This window comes from Osmia bicornis, chromosome 10, assembly GCF_907164935.1.
Source record: "Osmia bicornis bicornis chromosome 10, iOsmBic2.1, whole genome shotgun sequence".
Classification (NCBI taxonomy): Eukaryota; Metazoa; Arthropoda; class Insecta; order Hymenoptera; family Megachilidae; genus Osmia; species Osmia bicornis.
In genome coordinates, this window is record NC_060225.1 from 3,883,674 (window position 1) to 3,906,193 (window position 22,520).

General features: G+C 33.7%; 1 protein-coding gene across 3 annotated transcripts in view; it reads right to left on the reverse strand.

Moving 5' to 3' along the window:
- Positions 1–26: 26 nt before the first annotated feature.
- The window catches only part of LOC114877907 (unconventional myosin-XV), a 62,005-nt gene continuing 39,511 nt past the window's right edge, over positions 27–22,520 (reverse strand). For all 3 annotated transcript variants that reach the window (XM_029191039.2, XM_029191037.2, XM_029191038.2), the window contains 8 exons: positions 5,957–6,333; positions 4,145–4,448; positions 3,358–3,753; positions 2,606–2,790; positions 2,278–2,410; positions 1,983–2,187; positions 1,699–1,835; positions 27–1,461 (listed from right to left, as the gene is read on the reverse strand). In XM_029191039.2, the coding sequence (XP_029046872.1) occupies positions 1,231–1,461; positions 1,699–1,835; positions 1,983–2,187; positions 2,278–2,410; positions 2,606–2,790; positions 3,358–3,753; positions 4,145–4,448; positions 5,957–6,333 (1,968 nt within the window). In that variant the 3' untranslated portion in view covers positions 27–1,230. The remainder of the gene's footprint in view (positions 1,462–1,698; positions 1,836–1,982; positions 2,188–2,277; positions 2,411–2,605; positions 2,791–3,357; positions 3,754–4,144; positions 4,449–5,956; positions 6,334–22,520) is intronic.

Genomic DNA, 22,520 nt, shown 5'->3' on the forward strand with positions numbered 1-22,520 from the left:
GGAGTGGAACAACAAACGCGTTCTAATATATGTAGAAACTTTTTAATATAAAGTATCAACACCTCCGTTCACATCAATACGCATACATACAATTATTAATAATAATGTCATCTTGTGATAAACAATATAACCGCAGCTTGTTAGTCTCCATCGGAACGTACTCGCTAAGATTAATCATTAATCGGATTTACAAATCGTTTAGATTACTCTACCGTGTCGTTGCTTTTTCTTACACTTCTGTATAAATAAATCGATGCTATTCAACATCAATATTTATCATCCAACGTGATCAACAATTTTTTTCATTTTGATTTCATGAAACTTGTCGTCACAAGGAGAGAAAAGAAAAAAGAAACTAACCGGAAGGACTCTCGATTTATTCTTGAAAATCAAACTAACTATCTTCTTTCACTCGGTTCTCTCTTTCTCTAAACGTTTCTAAACGCGTATTTACAGAGTCGAGAATAATTGCTTAGATACTTGAGCATTCTTCATCTTCTTCATTAACATCCTCTGTACTTTACAGAAGAAAATCAAAGGTTTCTTCTTTTCAAGACTGTATAATTAGTCTCTCTTAAGATTAATAATAAATTGTTACTGTAAATTGGACTGTTGTTGGATCTATACTACTACCTTCTACTTGTTCATTCATGTAAAAAAATTCCCTTGAAAAGTCATTGAATGTTGTTAGATTATTGTTGAGAATGTTTATTGTGCTTTTGTTTATTCTTCTTATTTTTCAGCAACTAACTAGATGTATTTACAAGACTTTCGAATGGTATTCTTGTTTTCTCCATAATCTCAACCAAATTCGTTAATAAATAAATAACAAAAGATTAAATTTATAGTTTTTTCTTCTAGAAAAAGTTTTTGTCGTCTGGTTCATTGGCGATGAAGAAACCATTTCAAGGAAGGAAATTTATTTCATTCTTTCATTGATGAAATAATCTCTCTTCGAAATAGCCTCTCCTTAAAATATTCAGAATTCTTAAGAATAAAATGATTGATATTTGTTTTTCTTAGTTTTGTGGTAATTCTGAATAAATTTCTATGTACAACAAAATTTATCTTCCTTCATCCAACAAAATAGTCACTACCTTCTTTTGACTTACAATTGTTACTGTTAAATTTCTATTTACAATGCTCTTGTTATTTAATCGATCATTGATGAAAGAGCATAGATTTGTGATTAATTGAATTTAAACAATATTATGATGCAGCTAGAAAATTTTATCTCATGCCAAATCCAATTCCAGAGCCTTGAGCATTGGTTGCTCGTTGTTCCATGGTGATGTATTGTCTAATTAATCGCGATATTTCGTGAGCTTGTTCTGTTTGGAGCCTTGTTATACGTTGCTGCATCAAATTGCCACATTTCATGTCCAAATAAAGGGTTCCCTCTTCGGATTTCACTTTCCTGGTGGAGATAACCTCGGAATACGGGTAGTGGTACAATGTTTCCTGAAATTTATTGCAAATTTTGCAAATTATTGTCTATTGTTATTACTCAGTTATCGACTGCTGTTTAATTATGTTAAAATTTTAATTTACTTTGAGTTTATTTCGATCTTCAAAATGAACAGCGAAGTAATTTATCAGGAGATCAGAGATTAATATTTAAAGGATTTTTTAAAATAATTTTAATTTGCAGTAATGTTTGGATAATTAAAAATTTAGTATTATAATTAAGTTACTTACGTGTGTAATTAAATCAATAAAGTGCACTCCGTGTCTGTTCAATGCTAAAATATGATCCCCACCCTTTTCTTTACCTTCCGGCACCCTTTTCACGGCGAAGAAACTGGACCCGAATAATGGCCACTTCCACAAAATTTCTGAAAAATTAATTAAACCATAAATTGGGACCATGGGAAGAGCCACAATTCTAATTTAATCCAGTGTTTCATATTATTTTCATAGAAAAAATTTCTATATTACTGCACTCGTACACCCTGATTTTAATTAAAATAAAGAGTACTAACCGAGTACTTGAGCCTTGCAAGCAGCAACTGTATTATGTTGTACATTGTTCCATGCTTGCTGGACCATGTTTGCCCATTGTTGAGGTCGTGGATCTCTTAAACTGAGCACTGGTTTTGGTAATAAATATTTAATTTCCTTGGTAGTCGGTTCGTGGGTCATATCTGCTGCCCTATGTAAAAGAGCTGCTATTTGTGCCATATCATACTGAAAAAAATCAAGAAAAAAATTAATTAAAATGTCAGAAAAAAATGTTCAATATACTACGAAAGATATAATATGCTATGAAGGACTCACTATGACTTCTTGAGGTAAATGTTCCCCAGGTAAGACCAATAGAAGGCCTTCTAAATAATCTGGAGCAATTTGATTGAACACAACTTCTATGTACAGTGGTGCATCCAGTCTGAGGGGATAGTACCAAACCGATCTGAATACGAAAAACATTGCATCAACCATTTAAAATACATATTATTTCAGCTGCAATTATATGAATTAATTAATAGTTTTGAATTACACACGTAGATAGAATAATATTATTATTTTTGTGGATCTATAGAACAAAGAATTAGTTTTTTTATTATTGGTTAAATTATTTAATGTATAAGCAATTTTTATAGAATACCTGCAGAATATTAGGTAGAACACTTGATGATTTTTATGAAGTTCCGTAGTTACATCTAAAACGTATTCATCTCTTGCTAATGGCATAGTAAACGCATCACCATCGACGATACAGTATAATGAAAATTCATCCATTTCGTGGGGATTCCTGACGGATATTATGTTGCACATCTCCTCGATAACATCCTATAGAAAGTATAAAATACACATCAGATTAAATACACTGTGTTTATTTTAAAGGAAAAAAGTTTTAAAATAGGCAATGATGCTGCAAAAATTTAAATTTGCGCGACAAGTGCCGCCAAACAATTGATTTATCGCCGCCAGGTGGCTATAGTGATTTGGTGCCCGAAATTCAATAATTTTATGAGTGCAAACAAGAAAGAAATAACAACATTTCTACGAATGTAAGTTACTAATTTTCTTATTTTTATGTTAAATAATAATTGGCGATACTTTTTTTATGGTATAAACTATAAAATAATAAAATTTGAAATGTGAATACATCGAACATGTTAAGCGCGCAACTTGCAAAAAGTTTTGGGTTAGTAAATTAAGTAATTTTTAGTTAATAATTATGTTTTACAATATTTTATGCATTTCCATCTGATTTTTTAACTTCCTTTAAGGATCGGTCAAGAATTCTTATTAGTATTCAGTTATTAAGAATTTTTTTATATTACTGAATATTATTCATTAATTTTTCCAAAGACTTAGCTTTGAATTATTTCAATACAGTAATTAGAGATTTACCTGCACAACAGTAGTACATTTTGTGTTGATAACCCTCTCTGTTCCACCTGGAAGTCTATAAATCTGTCTCTTTGCATTCCTGCCAGCACTGATGGCCATGATCTCATCTACACTAGGCACGTTCTTCCTTCCTCCATATTTAACTGTTTTCCTGAGATTCTGTAGACATACCGTGGCTGTTCCATGGTACGCTCTTCTTTTATCATAGGCAGCAGTTTCAAGATATTTAGTAAGATAAGGTCTTAGGCCATCACTGCAGGTGAAATAGGCAGCAACTATGCTAAAAATTCTCCATCCACGCTGACAACTATCAGGGTTTGGGCTCTTGTTATTGGTAGTTTGTTTCATCAACTGACAGTACACTTCATCTCTAAGGAGTTCATATTTGTGACAGTGCTGTAATGAAATAGAAATAGAGAAACTTGATTACTTGATGGGGCAGATTAAAGTGGAAATCATAAAACTCTTCTTTCCATATAAAATTAATGACATTAGGTTTATAAGTTTTTGATGTACCATTGAATTTATTATATGCAATCAAATTCAACTAGCTGATAGAGGAGAAATCTTTAGAAGTAACAGCTGAGAACAAATTAAAACTTCTTGCATTGAAAGTAGGACATGAAATCAGTGTCCTATATTGAAATTATCTCAATATATGAAACTAAAGATAATGCTCAGTCCAACTTTCTAATACCAATTATATAGCATGACACTCTTACAAGATACAGAATTTGTCTATCTTAAATTATTCCATGAACAATCAATTTATATTTCAATCGCTTACCATCAGAATAGTGTAGACACATTTAACTTCGCTAGTGTCTGGAGGTAATGGCTGATCACCCATGTATCTCATCAGACATAGGAAGCACTCTACGGCTAAGGCACTCAAATCTGCATCCAGCCTTAACAGACTTTGCTCTATTGGCACAGCTGAGTATTTTACAAGATCCACCTGTTCCTTCCAAGTCCATTCTGCTCCATCTTGTTGACCCTTGCTCTTCTTATTCTTTTTCTTACTCTTCAGGGACTCAATCACCTTAAGTGAGCCACTTATAGAACCATCTGCTGTTTTCAGCATCTCAAACCTATCAAAAAATAATTACTTCATTGAAACCTTTGTTTGTGGTTCTACAAATCCTTTTCTTAGGCAGTATCGAACAAGATGTTTTACTTGAAATGCTAGTTCCTAGTATAATTGCACGAAGGGACTGTTAGAATTGATTGATCGAAGGAACGGGACTCTAAGGTGACGTGAGTGATAGTCTTCCAAAACGGAAAACCTACAGTCGAAGGAGTGCTAGACCTTAAAGGGGATTTCCATTGCAGGATGCTGTTACTGGGAAGAAAAAGTCCCGTTGAGAGTACAAGCTAGGTGGTCGTCACTTGTCAAAGTCATGTTTAGGAAGTCTTTACTCTAGTTAGGTGTTTTAATGATTCTTCTTCGACTGTATCTCGTTGATTTGTTATCGTTTTTCTAACGAATCCTCTTTCTACAACTGCATTTGTTCGTACTCTCCAGGTGTCTTTGGATTGTTCAATTATTTTTAAAACAAAAAACCATAGAGAATCAGACTAATTTATTTTGAAACATAAGTGTAAACTCTTTTTTTTGCAATTTATATAATTTTCTATTAACTTATTAAATTTTCAAACGATGCAGTCAACAGTTTGGTAAAATAATAGTTAAATAAAATAACGACTCTCTATTATTAAAATAAAACGTACATAAATTTTAGACATCTGTTCATTTGTGACCTTTCGAATTCAAGCAGAATCCTTTATTTTTCACATAACTTCTTCTCAGGGAACACTAAGATTTAATTGAATAAATTTCATTTAACCTGGCAAGAAACGAAGCACTTTGAAACGTTGACTTGCTAAATGTAGAATAATGACAGAAGAAGATATGGTACACTCGTTAGACCGCACGTTCACCAAGATGGTCGGTGTTGCTCTGAGAGTTCTAAGTGCGTTATGCTTTCTCAACACGGTCTGTCTGTGTTTCTTGCGTAAGAGTGGCCAATTAGTGTTTTACCATTAATTTCTCTTTTACTACGGTGCTTTGATTTGGTAAAAGTGTTTTTGTCACGGCCCAGAATCTTCTCTGAACACGGTCATTTTGGTACTTACTGAAGTTCAGCCTTAGAGTGCACAGCATGCAACAAATTTTGTCGAGAATACATACATTAGAGTTGTCAAACGACTTTCACGAGTGTTCTAATTTTGCAGAATCTTAGCAAATGTCAAAAGTATTAATTTTGCAAAATTGCAGCAAAATTAAAGAAAATTATCAACCCTTTTAATTAAATATTAAAACTTGTATTATAATTAATTATTCTGACTGTAATTTAGAAAAATTACAATACAGTATCTTAAATAATTTGAAAGTTATAACAATTTATAAGTAATTAAATTTTTATCAATTGTAGAAAATTATCAGAGAAATTATTTTATTTAAAATTTTAAAATATATTTGCTATAATTTTGCAAAATTATAACTGTGTTATGGTCCTCTATAATTTTCCTAGGTTCACTCAAAATTGACTGTCGTCTCAGAAATTTTATTTATAAAAAAAAGAAATAAAATACTAACTTTTCGGTGCTTTGCCTGAAATTGAGCATGGCATATTGTAACAGAGAGTGTTTTCCATCGTTGACCACCGGTCCGCTCTCGTAGATCCCATCTTCTTGTAGTCTGCCGTTGTCTTCCGGTTGCCTCCATTCTTGGTTCGGGCTGAGTCGTTGGTTTAGCTGGTTTTTCTGATGGTTCGTCTGGTTCGTTGCCGACACGTGGTTCGGCACACGACTCGCAGACACGTGGTTCTCGTGGTTCGATACAACATGATTAGATTGACCGTGAGATTGTACATGATTCGGCGTGCCATGATTCGTCTGCGACTGAATCGATTTCGTGATCTGAGATACATGATTCTCGTGATGATTCGGCTTGTGCAATGGCTTCTGCTCGACCTGCAATCATAATAATAATATTTGGTTAATTTAAAAAACAATTGATTGCATTTTTATTTCAACCCTCGTAGCGCGGACCATGGAGAGAGCCCCCTTTGAATTTAATTTTCTATTTCGTATTATTTCCATTTTCTAAATTTAACACTGGATCTCGCTGCACTCAAATTAATTAATTACATTCTAATTAGACCTTTGATTTGATTATTTAAATTTTTGCAAAAGTTCTGTTTAAATAACATAAAAGAAGAGTAGATTTATTGAAAAGGAATTTAAAAAAGTGGACTCTTAGACAGTGATATACGAAACTGAACTTTCACATCGCTTCCATTGATTCGCCTAACTGGATCAAAGGAAATCGTTTCACTTTTGACCAAGAAAGCGACAATTATAAATCCATTAAACGTTCTTATAATATCCATAGTGAAATGATACGACAGCATTTCACTTCCATGATAAACATGATTGAACATTGCGTCAATCATTAAATATCATATCAAATATTTAACTACAACTTGACATAGTCGATCTAACGATTAGAAGGGAGTTTAGATTTCATTTTCCATCGTCGATCCGTTCTTCTATCTCCGACAGGAAGATCACGTTTAACCGTGTAAAGGAACGTTGTAAAATCGTGATTATTATCAGTCCGCTTTCGTCAGTGATATACAACAGGGTTTCTCGACCTTTCCTATTATTCATTTTCTCTTTCGACTCGCATTTCCTGCTTTTCACCAACGCCGTTGCGGATATCTCGGATCCGTCGATCGATCTCTCGAGAAAACGGGTTTCCTTGCACGCGATCCAGAATCGAGGAAGGAATGCGGAGAACACATTCGACCCGGCTCTTCTCTTTCCTTACTATTCCTTTTATCCGACGAACGAGCGAATTAATAATCTTTCAACGACCTACGACCGACTTATTCCATCATTCCTTCCAGTTACATCCGGTTACCTGATTTCATAGGTTCGATGTTATTTCACGTGTAAGCGTCAGCAAATGATATCCGAGATTTTCTTATCTTACCTAATGTGATTCGCATGAATTACGATAACAGGTAAATATACCGTGTTACGTGTTTTATTGGTTGTTGAGTTTGAAGGTCGTACAGAACATTTATGAAATTAGTTTTCCTGATAATATATTCAAATTGTCGTCGTTTGCTTGTGAATTTTAAATCAGTTTAAAATTATTACTTGTTTTTTAAAAATTTTATATATTCTTCCACGAGTCTATAAAATTCAGAGCACTTGAATATATATTATTGTTGCAACACAAAAATTATTTAAAATTGAAAATTTATATTTCATTTTTTTGTGAATTAAATTCTTTAAAAATTGAAAATTTGAACAAAGTTTTTGAAGTTATAAAATAGTATTATTAACAGATAAATTGATGAGATTTTCTCGATAACAGAAGCTTGTATTAAAAATTTTATGAATTACCTGTTGTAAAAGTAATGGCACTTGTTCATCCTTGAATTTTAAATTGAATTTTAACGAAGGACATTTATGAAACTATTAATTTTCTGCCTCTTACTTTTTATTTATCAATTGATCGATGAGTCTCGATTCTGAATGGGTCATTTATGACAGAAAATCGATACTATTTGCGTTAGACGATTTGGATTACCGTGACCGTTGGTAATGTCGTGAAAGTCGGAATTTCTATCCTCGTCCAATTGCCATTATTACATCTCCATCTGGCATATATTTAGTAAATGTGATTTCTTTGGCCTGTAGAGTAATTTTTCCTTGCCGCTGTTGCCGGAATGATATTGCAATAACGTAACCCTCAATTTACCGTAATTTCCAAAGTAATAAGCGGCTGGTGATCGAAAATAAAGGACCATAGAACGTTGTCAATTTTGATGGCTATCGTGTTAGTAATATTACGCTTTTGAATGTAAATTGCGTTAAAAAGAGAACTGCTACTTGTTGTTCTTCGAGAAACCTATTCAATCTTTTAATTTTCTTATCAAATTTAAAAAAAAATATACACAGTTTTCTTGGAGATATTTCAATTTCAAGAGCTTGTGAATCCTAATGTTTCAAATTTTAACTTGAGAGAAAATTACTTGTAATTAGTTTTTTGTTACTTATACTCTTGTAACAAGTACAACAGTTGTGAATTTTTTTTTCTCGTTCTGCCTGAAGTTAATCCTTGGGTCATTTACCTTATTCTTTTTCTTGATTTGACCATCTTTTTTCAAAAAGCAAGAGAGTTCAATGGTCGTCTAAGTGATTTCTAGGTAGCTTGTACAATTTATCAATGAAATCGGTGAACAACTCCAGGTATATCGATACACGCGAAACACCTTACTGACAAAACTTGAATGTACCTGAGCAAGCAGGATAAGCAGATGTCGACCCTGACCCAGATAATCGTTAATGCATCCGAGATACGTTGGAAGGCTTCAACATGTACATAGTTACTCTAATGATATTAATAAGAACAACCATACACTAGATTTTCTCCGGCCTGCTTATAGAATGAATTACTTTACAACTTTGTGATTATTATTGGGTTGTAATATAAGTTCCTAGTTTCCTTTTTCCTTTTCTTAATGCAGTTTTTTGTGATATGATTCTGTTCATGTGGTTTTGATATACTTTTCATTTTAAATTGTAGGTTTTCAAGTTGAAAGGAATGGAGTGCAAAGCTCTTTTTTCCTAATGTCGAACTACATACATATGTTAGAACTAAGGCTGTTAGGAAAATCTGAATATCCCATGTATTGGTGTAATTAGGATTATTTCTTGAGGTTGGTTAGGTTCCCTAGTTTTATTAACAATGTCAAGTGTTTAATATTTTGCATTTTGCAAGATTCTGCGAGAAAATTTTGGAATTTTAGAATTTTTAAATTTTAGGATCTTAGAATTTTAGAATACTCTAATTTAACATTTTTTAAATGTTAGAATCTTAGAACCTTAGAATGTTAGAACCTTAGAATCTTAGGATCTTGGAATCTTAAAACCTAAAAACTTTAGAAGCTTAAAAAGGGGGCTAGTCGACTTTTTTAGATTTTGAATTAGAATTGTACCTTTAAATAGTTAGATCACTTAGAATATTAAAAGCATTCGAATTTTCAATTACATAAAATATTACATTGCAACCTGATTCTAATTACAACTAAACATACATAAATGAGTTTTCATGCAACATGGCACAAGATTAAAATAGAAGAAAAAAAAAATGAAAATATACACTAGCTATTTTAGGTATCGTTAAATTCTAATTCGTTCTTCGTTAACCTTAATTGGCCGCGAAGCGATGCCTTCTAAGGTGGCACCATTAATTCTCTTTAAATATTTTAATGGTTCCGCTCGTTACACTCAGCACGGCTTCAATTACGGTACCTTTACGCCGGCAACATTTTACTAATATGTTCTCGAACCTGCTGGATTATGCTAAATTGTACGACATCAAACGTCTGCATTCCATTTCGGTACTATATATTACCGGTTTAACGGTAAAGAAGACATTTTTAAGCAACAATTTCTCAAATTCAAAAATTCAACCGAAGAATAATCTTTCAAAGCAGCAGTACGGGAAATTGATTTTCTGCTTTTCAGAGCCGTAAAAGGTTGAGGTTCAAGTGTCGCCAAGGACATCGTGGCTCATGTTAATCGAAAAAGGAACTTTATCGGTCGTAAAATATAAAAGTTGACGACCCTGTTTCTCCACTATAAATCCATTCGAAGGAAAACTGCATTCGAAGATGATTATCTGCTGTTTGTACATTAATTGTGTCGCTGATCGACTGTGTCTTTCAATTGTGATTAAAAATATTTATAAAATTTTTTATAGTCCCTTTTCTCTTCATAATAATTCTATCATATAAAATTTTAGATATTAGTTATTGAAAGCTATTCGAGGCTATTGTTAGTTGTTTTCTTTCTCGAATAATTTAAATATATATAATTTTAGACTCGGGCTATTGAGGGCCATTGGGGACCACTGACAGTCCCTTTTCATTCTCATAGCTAAAGTATTAATTGCCAATGTAATAATGCAAGAATCTATAAAAAAATTGAGGAAAAACGGAAACGCGAATGTCAAGTCTCACAGAAAGCCGACTCGGAATATTTATTAATCGAGGACAAGAATTTTATCGTGACCTGGTAGCTCTTGACCTTCTCGTCGAGTTTCTTCAAGGTCTCCTGTATAGTGGTGAGCGTCTTGTCGTTCGACTTCTCCTCGACTTGCGCCTCGTTCTGTGTCCTCAGCTCCTCGAATCTCTTCAGAATCTCCCTAACGCTCAATTTACTTCCATCAGCATTTTCCTCGGCAATAGTCTCCATCTTCGAAACCTTTCTTTCCCCGTTCATTCTACCAACAATCTGTTCGCTGTCATAAAAATCCTGAATCAATTCGTTCACCTGAGCATCCTCATTATTCTGTTTATGTCTAGCTGGAGATTGAGCTCTGTATTTGATCTCAAAACACTCGTTGCTCTTCGTTGGAACAGGCTGAACATTCTTCGAGTTCTTTAATAAGCAACCCTCTTCAAGTCTCAGTTGTTCGATCGTTGGTTGAGACGGAGGTCGATCGTTCCCGGAATTGATCGAAGTCACTGGGCTTAAAAAGGGTTTCTGATCCAATTTGGACACATCGATCCTTGGTATATTTTCGTACTCAAATTTTGCTTGATTCGATATTTTAGATTCTTTAGAATCTTTCTTGGTTGACTCTAAGATCCTTGAAATCTGTTTCACGTTATTCTTATTCACATCTACTTTGCCAGAGTCAGGTGAAACTTTCCTATCCTCCTGCTTCTTTTTCTTCTTACATTCATCCTTGGCGAAGAACTTGATAAATTTATTTCTCTGATCATTCTTCGGACCCTTTTCACGATTCGATGCTTTCTCCAGGAAAGCCCCAGAGTCGTCTGTCTGTCCATATTCGTCGCTGCTCAGATCAGACTCCGAGGATTTTACCAGCAAACTGTCCGGGGAATTCGTCTTTCGATCTTCGTCGGAGAAGTTCCTAGACTCGAACTTCCCGACGAGATTACTTAGACTCTTTCTTCGAGGGCCAAGTTTCTGATCCTGGTCCTCGTAGTGCTTTCTGTAATCTTCATCTCTGAAGAAGGAATAATCTGTCGATCTCTTCTCGATCTTGACGTCCTTTCGATGATCCAGATTCTTTCCATTTTCGTTAGTTTCCAGTTTTCGAAGGAACTCGGATCTTCTTATCATTCGTTGGACATTGTTGAACGGTTTCGGTTCAATTTTACGACACTCGTTCTCAGTGATTTCTGAAGGATCGATGAATTGAGAGAGGATCTCTGGACGATGTTTTTGTCTCTTTCTTAGAGTGGTTGGTAGCTCTGCCCAATTGCTGGATAGTCTTTTTGAGAATATTCCTTCGGTATCCGATACCTCCCTCTCCATTTTTGATCAATTGATGGCGAACACTGGTGGATTAATTGGAGCAACTGAAGGCATTTGGAAACTTCGACGATGGCGATCACTTTTAGGGTGTCATGACCATCCTGGTTGAAAGGGATTTATTAATTTTAAATTTTGATTTTCAGGGAATTAATGCTTCTTGAATGTACCGTGCAAAGTGTATTATTTCACTTTTTTATAGAAATAATAAATTTGTCTTCTGAGTGGTCTGTTAATCTAATATTTGCTGTATTAAATTTTGCTTATAATTTTAGCTTCACATCGATGTACTATAAATGCAATTTTGCAATACTTTTATGTCATCAAATCTTAACGACTCGAACCAAACCTAATTCAAATTTAATCTTTGTATTTCGAAATCGGTCATTGTGCGCTATAGCTGGTAATCAATCATTTTGTATTGAGAATACTAAAGAAACGCTTACGTAGTCATTTTTATTATACTCCAAACTTTAAATTGACGTACCATAAGTTCAATTTTGCAGTATTTTTATGTCATGAAATTGTAATGACATATATTAATTGCAAGAAATTAATTGCAATTTTGTATAACGAATATCAACGAAATCCTTATTCTATCATTTTTATTAAATTTAAAACTTTAAATTGATATACCATAAGCATAATTTCGCGATACTTTTATGTCATCAATTCATGTCAGACTTTCTCCACTTCCCATGCACCAACCCAATAATTGCCTCTGATTACTCGAATTAAATAAGATCTTTCACGGTCATGAGCAATCATTGTCTGTAGATTTAAAGAGTTTTTAGTACTAATTAACGAGAGAAAAGGACCCAGGCATAATATTAAATGGATCCAGAGAAACTCTATTAAACATCAGTCATAAATTAGACAGGTTGCAGAGTTTCGATACCTCTCTGTTTATTCTCACTCGGAGAATCTTTAATAGAATTTCGAAGCGGCATAATTGCCGTGATTAAATACCTAAGAGAAAGGTGAAAGAAATCGTGAGAAACGTTCACGGATATCTGTAGCGAACCGAACGAATAATTAAAGGAATACCAGCGGGAGAAATGGAAGAAGAAGAAAAAAAAAGAATGATAATGATACGCAACGTCGATTCAAGAGAAAGCAATGTTTCGGCGATGATCTGGGTTCAAGGAACCTTTACTTAATGTTCATTTACGCGCTTTCCGCCCGAAAACGAACGCTGATCCGCTTGAAAAGCCGCCGAGCTGTCCTCGTTACAGCACGCAAAAGCTGAATGTGGATCACGGAAGAAGGACCTTCTCTTCAGGGCCTCGTGAGAACACCGACGAAGAAGCCCCGCCGTGAGACCGTACGAACAATGTGCACTTTTCATTGCAATTATTTTCGCGCTAACAAACTCTCCTTCGTTCCGTCAGCGAACGAGAAAGGCGTCCGCTTTCGTGGAAACTCGGCTTATCGCGTGTACAGAGAGGAAAAAGGGCTTCGCTTTTCACGCATACTCGATTTCCCTTTGAAAATATTTAAATAATAAAAAAATTCCTAGGAAGTTGCCAATTTTGAGTAACTATTTCATATTTGTTTAAAATTATTTTTTCAATTACCTAATTGTGTTGTCAATGAAAAATTGACAGAAGCTTGCTAATTTTTATTTATCAAGTATAATATACTTGTCACTGTATTTTCAAATAATTTCATATTCATAATTATTCTTTCTTCCATTTTTCTTCTTTTCTTTTTTACTTAATTATATTGTTAATGACCTCTATTACAATTAACGCGTTAACGTTCCAAATGACTAGTTCAATTAAACCACGTGCAAGTTATTCATATGTCTCGTGGAATTCTTGTGTGTCCCCTTTGAAAATTTGTAAAAACGCAAACGCAACGGAGAAAAGGTCGTCGGGCCTAGATTCGAATAAAGGAGGAAAAAGAAGGAAGTAGAATCCAGTCGTTTCTAGTCAGTATGTCACCATACTGATGCTGGACGATGAGCTTCTGACCCACTAAACGTCCACCGTTCTACCTTTATTTAATCCTATGCACGAGGCAAGATGAACTATGCAAATAAGATTCATTTGTTATTATAATTTTTGCTTCGAGCGTAAATCATCATTCTTTTTTTCCCTTTCCATTGTTTACTTGTCAATGATCTATTGATTATTAAAATACAAAGAGGAATAATTTATTTATGAATTGAAATATTTGTCGAGAAATCAGAAATGAAAGACAAGTTCCTTCAAGGATGTTGAATCGATTGATGTTCTTTTTGCTTTAACTAGTGAAAAAGAATGATTTTTTAGGATATTCGTTCCGCAAAAGGGCATACAGAACAATCGGCGAATGAAACAGCTAATTAGCATTGTCCTGTTCTGCTCTGTTGCACGTCTCTAATTAAATGACTTTTGCACTGACTGTGTCTCAGTTAACAGAGTTTTTTTACAGAAATTATACTTTTAGAGACTCTTCATTAGAGAACAGTAATAATGAGACAATTAATGAGATTTCACTCATTCTACATATGTTTCGAATATCTCAATCTTCGAACAATTTTAATTTAATTTTATCATTTCATATTATATTCATTTTCAATTCCTTCAATAATTGAAATTATCATGACTTTTCGAAAATGAATATTCAATTAAAAAAAAAAAGAATTTGCATACCTAACGTTTTTTAAACATTTTTTGAAATGCAAAATCAGAGTAAGAAAGCAACAAAAATACTATTATTAATATCCTAGAATGTTAAGTCTAACACCGGATCATTTATTAAAATAAATTCATTCATGTTTGCTATTTTTACTCCTACTGCAGAATTCAACATTAATAACAGCTAATCATTAAATATAATGTTATTCTGATAGAAGGCGCGGTGTGGAAACAAGTTTATGATCAATCTGTGCCTGTTATTTTCAGCCCCGATCGAAGATCAATATCTTCGACACAGGCTGCTTAGGTATGCTGACGAGCACTACGCAACTATTCATGGAACGCGTAAACCTGCGTACACAGGAGGGTCGTTAACGATCTTTCATGATGCTGGAACGCTTGCGTAAGAAAGATCAGGATCACACGCCTATTTTTCCTTTCTCGAGGTGGATTCTTCATCGAGGAACGCCGATGGAAAACGACCGAGATACCTGTGAGCCTTTATGACTTTCAAACTATCTTACAGAAGAATTATTAACAATCCAAACGAAACTCTGTGTTTATTTCTATGGATTTTATTGACTAAGAAAATCTAATCCTGGATTATCTCTACTACGTAAAATTGAAGACAATTGTCATTAATTTTTCAAGAAATTTCTTTTTAATACTATGTATAAGAAAATTACACTTTCCTGAGGAAAATCTATATTGCTATTTTCTCCAGGAAAGTCTGTTTCAATCGTAAGTGTACTTCTGATGAAAGTCTTTCTTTTTGTGAAAATTCTTTCTTTGAAATTGAACTTGATGGTTAAAGAGAATGTTTCGACGATGATCCTCGATTTCTGTTTTCCACGAAATCGATCTACTTTCTCCGTTTAACTAACCGAATAAATAAAGGTAATTACCAGCAGGTCCCTGACGAGTAATTAATCGGAACTTTCGATTACACGACGAGCCGACTATGACAAATTGCAAATAATAAAATTTCTTGTTTCTTAAATATCATTTTCACCTGTCAACTTCAAATTTTCTCGAATGATACACTTTCTTCCAACGCTCGATGAAAGTCGCTAATAATAATTTACAAATAGAACATATAATTCTATATTTTTTGCAAAAGTACGGTATAAAAGCAACGTTAATTCGATTGAAAGTCTCATTAAACGATGCATTTATTTTGAAATGGAATTTTTCCAGGAAGACGTGGACTTTGGTTGGTAACAATGGGCCAATCATGCGAGTATCGCATCATCCCTTGTTTGCATCACGCGATCTTAAAGCTGGTGAATGCGTGGAATGTCTACCGTAATCAATATTTTGAGAAAGCACGGAATTTTCCTGGATCCTGCTACCGAGCGCAATTATCCAGGCTCCAGGTTCTGCGAACGAGGGAAGGAGTGCTTCTTAACAGGCTGGAAAGACCTGATACAGGTAAGCAACGTTGTTTCTAGTCGTAATTGAGTCCCGCGACACGAATACCCGAGATTTCGCCATGACACTGGCGCGGAGAAACCGATTTATTGCAATAGAATCGAGAACGAGATCGACACCGTTATTGGTATATGGGACTAGTCCTAAAGATTTATTTACATACGTTTGTAGACACGACAAATATTCTTTGATGCGTTTGCTGTGATAGCGTTTAATAGAGAATACGTCCTGATCGAACCCGAACAATTTCAATCAGACTCGACCCGAATTGAATTGAACCGAACCGAACACGATCGGATCCAATATTTTTGAGTTTTTGTACACCTCCAATATTTACATTTAACCCTTTCAGGCTCTTAAAGCTGCCCAAGACTTTTTATTCTATATTTCTATTTACATACTTCAATTTTGTGAATCCTTTATTTTTATTTTCTAATCTAGAAAAATCTGTAGAAAAATTCTTATAATTTTTCTAATTTAAAGAAATTTGTGAAGCGTAAAAATTAAAATCTAAACAATGAGTAGAATTTTGTGTGTTTTTTTTTTTAAATTATTTCTTTTCACTTTTTAAACATTTTTTGCATTGCTCGAGAAATTCAATCTTTGTTCTTGACATTTGTATCGTTATTAGACGTGTATCGATCGCAAAGAATTTCAAGGTTTTTTCACAACATTTCACAACTCTGCGGTTGTTTTGTTTCCTTGTGGATGATGCTTGGTAAGCATCAAACGGTATGGTTTATGCAAATCTCCACGAAACACGCACGTTCGCGGTAATTTATAAGGTTTTACGAATTCTGTGGAACAACTTTTTCTTGCCTCTCCAAGATTGGAATGCATTTATTATTTTCTTTTTTACTTGAAATTGAAAGAGGTTTTGGGGTTCTGAGGAGAAATAGTTAAGGCAGATCGAAAACAATTTTTTGTCTTCAATTATTTAAATGTGAAACAGTTAATTTTTAGAAATTCTTCTGACGCATATTAAGTGACAGATTTTGAAACACTAAAAGTGACACAAAAGCACTATAAAATAATAATTCTCTATACACATACCTAATATAAATTTTATATGGCTATTTTTGAAAATTTATAGACATTAAATTAATATAAAAGTGTTAATTTATTACACTGATATGCTTCAAAATAAATCATAGTTTGCTATAATTACCAACCAGTCATATTTTAATGAGGATATTTAAGAAACTTTTATACAATTATTTTCAACAAATTCCAAGTTTTAAATTGATATATAATAAGTATTATCTCATTATACTTTTCTGTCATGAAATTGCGTCAGAGTTTTAGTGTTTTGATATCTGTCAATTAATGTGCATCAGCCTAATAGGAGATAGAATCAAGGAAGTGCATAATATTTGAGATGTCTTAAAAATTGGAGAATAGCTGTACAACAGAATGTTTCAGAGCATAATTCTTCTTCTTTTTTTTTATCCGAGTCATGCACTATTAATTATAAGACCTCCTGCTGATTTCACGCTACCATACAGTTACTGTTATACGACCGCGTATATGGAGCCCGCTTTTGAGGATGATACACGCTATCGTGATAATTATCTGTAATCGAATGACGAGCCGCCAAGAGAAGCACCTTTAATGAGCCCTCTTGTTTAAGACCAACTGAAACGGACAATGAGCGTGTCATATACTAAGTAGCGTGAGAAAAAGTATGATTTTCGACTTTTATGGTAAAATAACTAGTATCTTACAAAGGTGGATTTTATGGAATTAATGGATCTTGTTATTTTGGATTTCTTTTTATTAAAAAAGAGATTACTGAAAGAATTATGTTTTGGAGCTTTTAAAATGCAGGTCATAAGATTACTAATTTTCGAATTGGAATTATTATATAAATAAATAAATGGAAATAAATTGAAAAATGTTAACGTAATCATGGAAATATATGTTGAATCGTTCAATTCAAAAGAATAACAAGTATTTTTGTATTGAAAAATCATTCATTATAGAAGAATTGAATGGTTATTTCATTTTTATTTCTACGATAAAAGTAATGTTTATATTTCAATTTGAAAAGAGGATAAAGATTTGAATGTTCAGTTCTAAAAAAATCTTACTTTTTCACACTGACTTCATTCGTATAAAAAATTTAAAAAAAAAAAAAAAAAAACAAAAAAAAACGTGTATTATATAAGATGAAAAACGAGAGGTGCAAATGATGGATGCAAATCGTACTGCGCAAATTGAGAAAAAACAGTTACGTGTCCATTTAAATGGACATCAGCAGAGCAAGAAGCAAACTGTCTTGAAACTCCGCTTCATTACTCCTCTTTTTATCATTCCAATCGTAACAACAAATACATAGAGCTCTATTCGTTACGTAATATACTTTTTTGATGCTCGTTCTACGTGATATTTCGAGCAGGTGAAATCAGAATCCATTTACGAACGAGCAAAAAACTGACAATTTCTTCAAACTCAATTATCATTTTTCATTAGACAAGATACCTGAAGCAATTGAAGAAATTTCTTTTAACCCTTTTAATTCAACATGAGTACGTTGCATAAACTTCGATTTATAACATTTTTTAAAGTTTATCGCACGAAATTTAACTCTCGAACGGCGAACCATGGAGAGAGCTCCAATTTTAATTTAATTTTATATCTCATATTATTTTCATTTCCTAAAATTTACGCTGCTCCTTTGAAAATTATTCTATCAAAGTATGATTGTTTTTGTTCAAAAATTGTACATTTAACTTTAAATTAATATTTTGTAAGTTTGAATCACAATTGACTCAGGCTCCATCGTTCAAGGGTTAAATATTCAGGTGCAGTAATTAATTATTCTGATTGCAATAAGCAAGAAATATATTATGATTCAAATTATAATAAATTATTATAATTTATCAGAATTACCAACGAAGATTATTCGAACAAAAATTATTAATTACTCCGAAATATCATAATTATGATAATTTACTTAACAACAAAGTTTCTATTAGCCATACAAAGGCTGCAATAATAAAAAAGAATAACAAAGAGATAACTGATCTCTGAAGACGATCAACCACATCCTCTCTTCACGATAGAAAAACCACATCCCGTCACAAAATTGATCAACCTCCACATTTGCATTATTTAAACACTCGAGAAGATTCCTGGTGAACGCACGGTACATTCAAGAGAGAAAAAGAAAATGGGGATAGAGTGTCGGAACAAACCGTGCGAAGGGTTCTCACATGTCACTACTCGTTGCTTCTTCAACGGATTCGAGACACCGACACTCACTGTCCAGCGTTCCAAAACGCGAACGCGAAGTTTCTCGTCTCCAAAGTTTCGCGGAACACGCGCACAATGTGTTGCAACACCGTGTATCGTGCAATGTGCACAGGCACGTTGCATGCACCGCACGACGACAGTCGATGAACTGAAGAACCGTGCGCCTTCCGATAGACAAAGCTGCTCCCCGATGGTTGCGCTCCGACCAGCCGGCACCTTCGAAACACCGAACGATATATCTGGGTCGGTGCCTTTCCACCGGTGTGTGGCCGCGTGTAACTTCCACACGGCAATGGGCATTCGATGCGAGGCTTCATTTGTGTTTACCGGTGAATCGAATGACGAAAACGGGTGGGGAATGTGAGCGAGGTGGTACGGAGCTTTTCAAGGTGCAAAAATAGAGAATTTCAAAGATAGAGAGTACGAATGATGCCGGACCGTTTGATGAGGATATTGATTAAATTAGACCTAGCTTAGATGGGTTCATTGCCTGTCAGTATTCATTATTAATGATAGGAAGGTTATTAATAATGAGAATTCTTCGGTTCTTCATGAAATAGTTTCAGAGTTATGAAAAGATATTAGAATATCTATTTAACACTTTGATTCCTATTAGAGTGGGACATGAAATAATGTAAAAATAATAGATGAAATGAAATTTTTAGTAGCTTCAGAATATATCATTTTGGGATTTCAAAATAGGATAATAAAGTAGATAGATAAGAGTAGGCTTTAATTTTAAATTTCTAAGTTTAATTTGCTATAGTAAAGAAAATAGTAAATTTTCAAATTTTTGCACGCCTCTATTAATCACCTTATCGTGCAAATATTTTTAATTATTTTCTTCGTTAGGTGTAAGCAAATGAACACATTAAAGTTTTTGTAGTATGCTTGAGTAGTCGATGGAGGTTCTAATCAATAGATTCCAGTGATCGCAAATTGTTAGTCAGTCGTGAGACTCGATTACATGCTCCTGCATTCTTCTGCATTTAATTTCCTCAATTGGTATGACAGAACGGTGTTGTATTTACAGTTTTCTAGTTAGGAATGCACCACGCGTGCAGGTGAACTAGTCGAGTGTTTAGCAAGCAACGGAAGAATGGCTAGCTTAAAGGCCAATTAACATAGGTCAGTGATGTTTATGACATAACCGCAAGATTTTACGTAAGTTCTATTCTATTAAACTTTCAATAGAATATATCTTTTCCAATTACAAATAGAAAATTCTGAACTTTGTACACGTTTGTATGTTCAAGTAAATCATCATTAAGTCTATTTGTATTATAATTGCATTAAGTTTCATAAGAAATATTTCGTTAAGCAATCTAATATATTCGGTTTTATAGATAAAAAATTTCGTATTCATGTTAGAAAATAAGGAATGTAGAGTGGAAAAGAGTTCCAGCTAGCTGCCACTGGAATGCTCATTTATGTTGTAACTGGCTAGTGAAATTTCCTGATCGTCTTGTTCCATTAAACGTCATTAATTTGATTCGGTTCGAAACAGAGAGTAATATAGAACGTTCTTTTCTTTTTTAACACTCCTTTCACGTTTTCGTAGAAGTTTAAAAGTTGAGAAATTTAGAAATTTGAAAATTTAAAAAGTTAAAAGCTTATAAAATTGTAAACTTACAAATATGCAAAGTTGCTAATTTACAAACTTGCAAATTTGCAAAGTTCCAAGCTTTAAACTTGCAAGTTTGTAAACGCAAAAACTTCCAAAGTTGCAAACTAAAAAACTTGAAAAGTTGCAAATTAGTCACTTAAAAACTTACAGAGTTGCAAATTTAAAAACCTAATTTTTGGGTTAAATAATGGCAGAATAAAATTTGCATCCAAAATGGAAAACAAACTTAGTCTCTGGAATTATGGTAAAAGGGGTTGCCATAAGTTTCCATGGAAGTCAGCAACTGGCTGTTGCTGATGGTAATAAACGAACGTCAAGAATAAGAGAAACCGCGAAGTGGAAACGGGAAGTAAATTAATCTGGTTGAAGGTAAATTAATTAATTCGATACGTACGGTACTTCCTTTCTGGGCTAGTGTGCAATCAGTAGTTGGAATAATTGAAATCTGCGCAGGTGCGTATAATCTACTTAACGCGTGTCCTGTTTACCAAGGAAAATCATGTCTTTCATTTATCAAAATTTTATTATAACAATATTTACTTTTCTTGCGTTTTGAAAGCGCCTAATGTGTCAAACGATTCTGAGTAAAAACTGGCCAGACAGGTAAATCCGCAATAAAATAGAAATCAGCTTCGGAAAGGGGTAGAAAATGTCGGAAGTGATAGTCGTACACCGGTAAAATGGTCGTAATTTCTTCGCTCGATAGACATACTTGGAGTAAATAAAAATATTTACTTGTGAAAGTAACGCGCGTGTGCCTCTTGACATTAACTTCAAACTGATCATTTAAATTCGCTTAACTCTTTGCCAGTGATTGGTTTCAAAACATAGAATATCTGACATGATTCATGACAGAAAAGTATCACAGAATGGAACTTACGACACATCAGTTTGAAGCTCAGAGTTTCAGGAAAACGGCTATATAAGTGCCCGTTTGATATCCTTAATGCAAAATGGCTGGTTACCAGATATAGCAAACAATGACCGATTTCGAAATCTGTGAAGTGTGGGTGTTAGGGTTGGATCATTTCATCACGATTTCATGACATAAAAGTACCTGAAAATGGTACCTGTGCCATATCAATTTAAAGCTTAAAACTTCAGGAAAATAATTATATAAGCGCTCCTTCAATATTTTCAACATAAGATGGCTGATCACCAGTTATAACAAACAATGTATCATAATGAAATTTGCACGAATTTCATGTGATAAATTGGAAGGGTTATTTAAGAAAAAAATATGTATACATAAAATCGTGTTATTAAAATTAAACCCAAACCATGAATGAACACGTGCAATTTATTTCTGGTCTGAGATTTATAGTCACGTAATTTCAAACCAAATGGATAAAGATTCACTTGCAACAATAATGATACATTGAAAACTGTCCCCATGATTTTAAATTCATGATCGAAGTTACTGTTGAAAAGAAACTACACAAAAGACGCATGATTCATGCGTGTTTGTGTAACAGAAGACGCACCTGTCGTTAACGGAAACGAACGATTACACTTGGGACCCTTTTCAGGGTCCCATAATACGTAAGCCTCCTCAGGAAGCGTCCTGGACGGTTTGAATACATTCTCATTCCTATTTCCCAAATGTCATGGTACCATGCCACCTTTTTGTGCCTTATACCTCTATAAAATTTAATTTGTTTTAAGTAAAAAATTTGATTCTTGCTTCGAAAAAATAGGGGGTTGACTTTCCAATTTAACGCTCTATTCTTTAAGTTTATTTAAATTAAATTTGATGTAAGATTTCGATCTTATTTTTGTTGTAAATATATTTATTCAAGATCGATGATTAGCGAAAGGTATATCTAGATAGATCATTTAAATTTTGAAATTAGAATTTT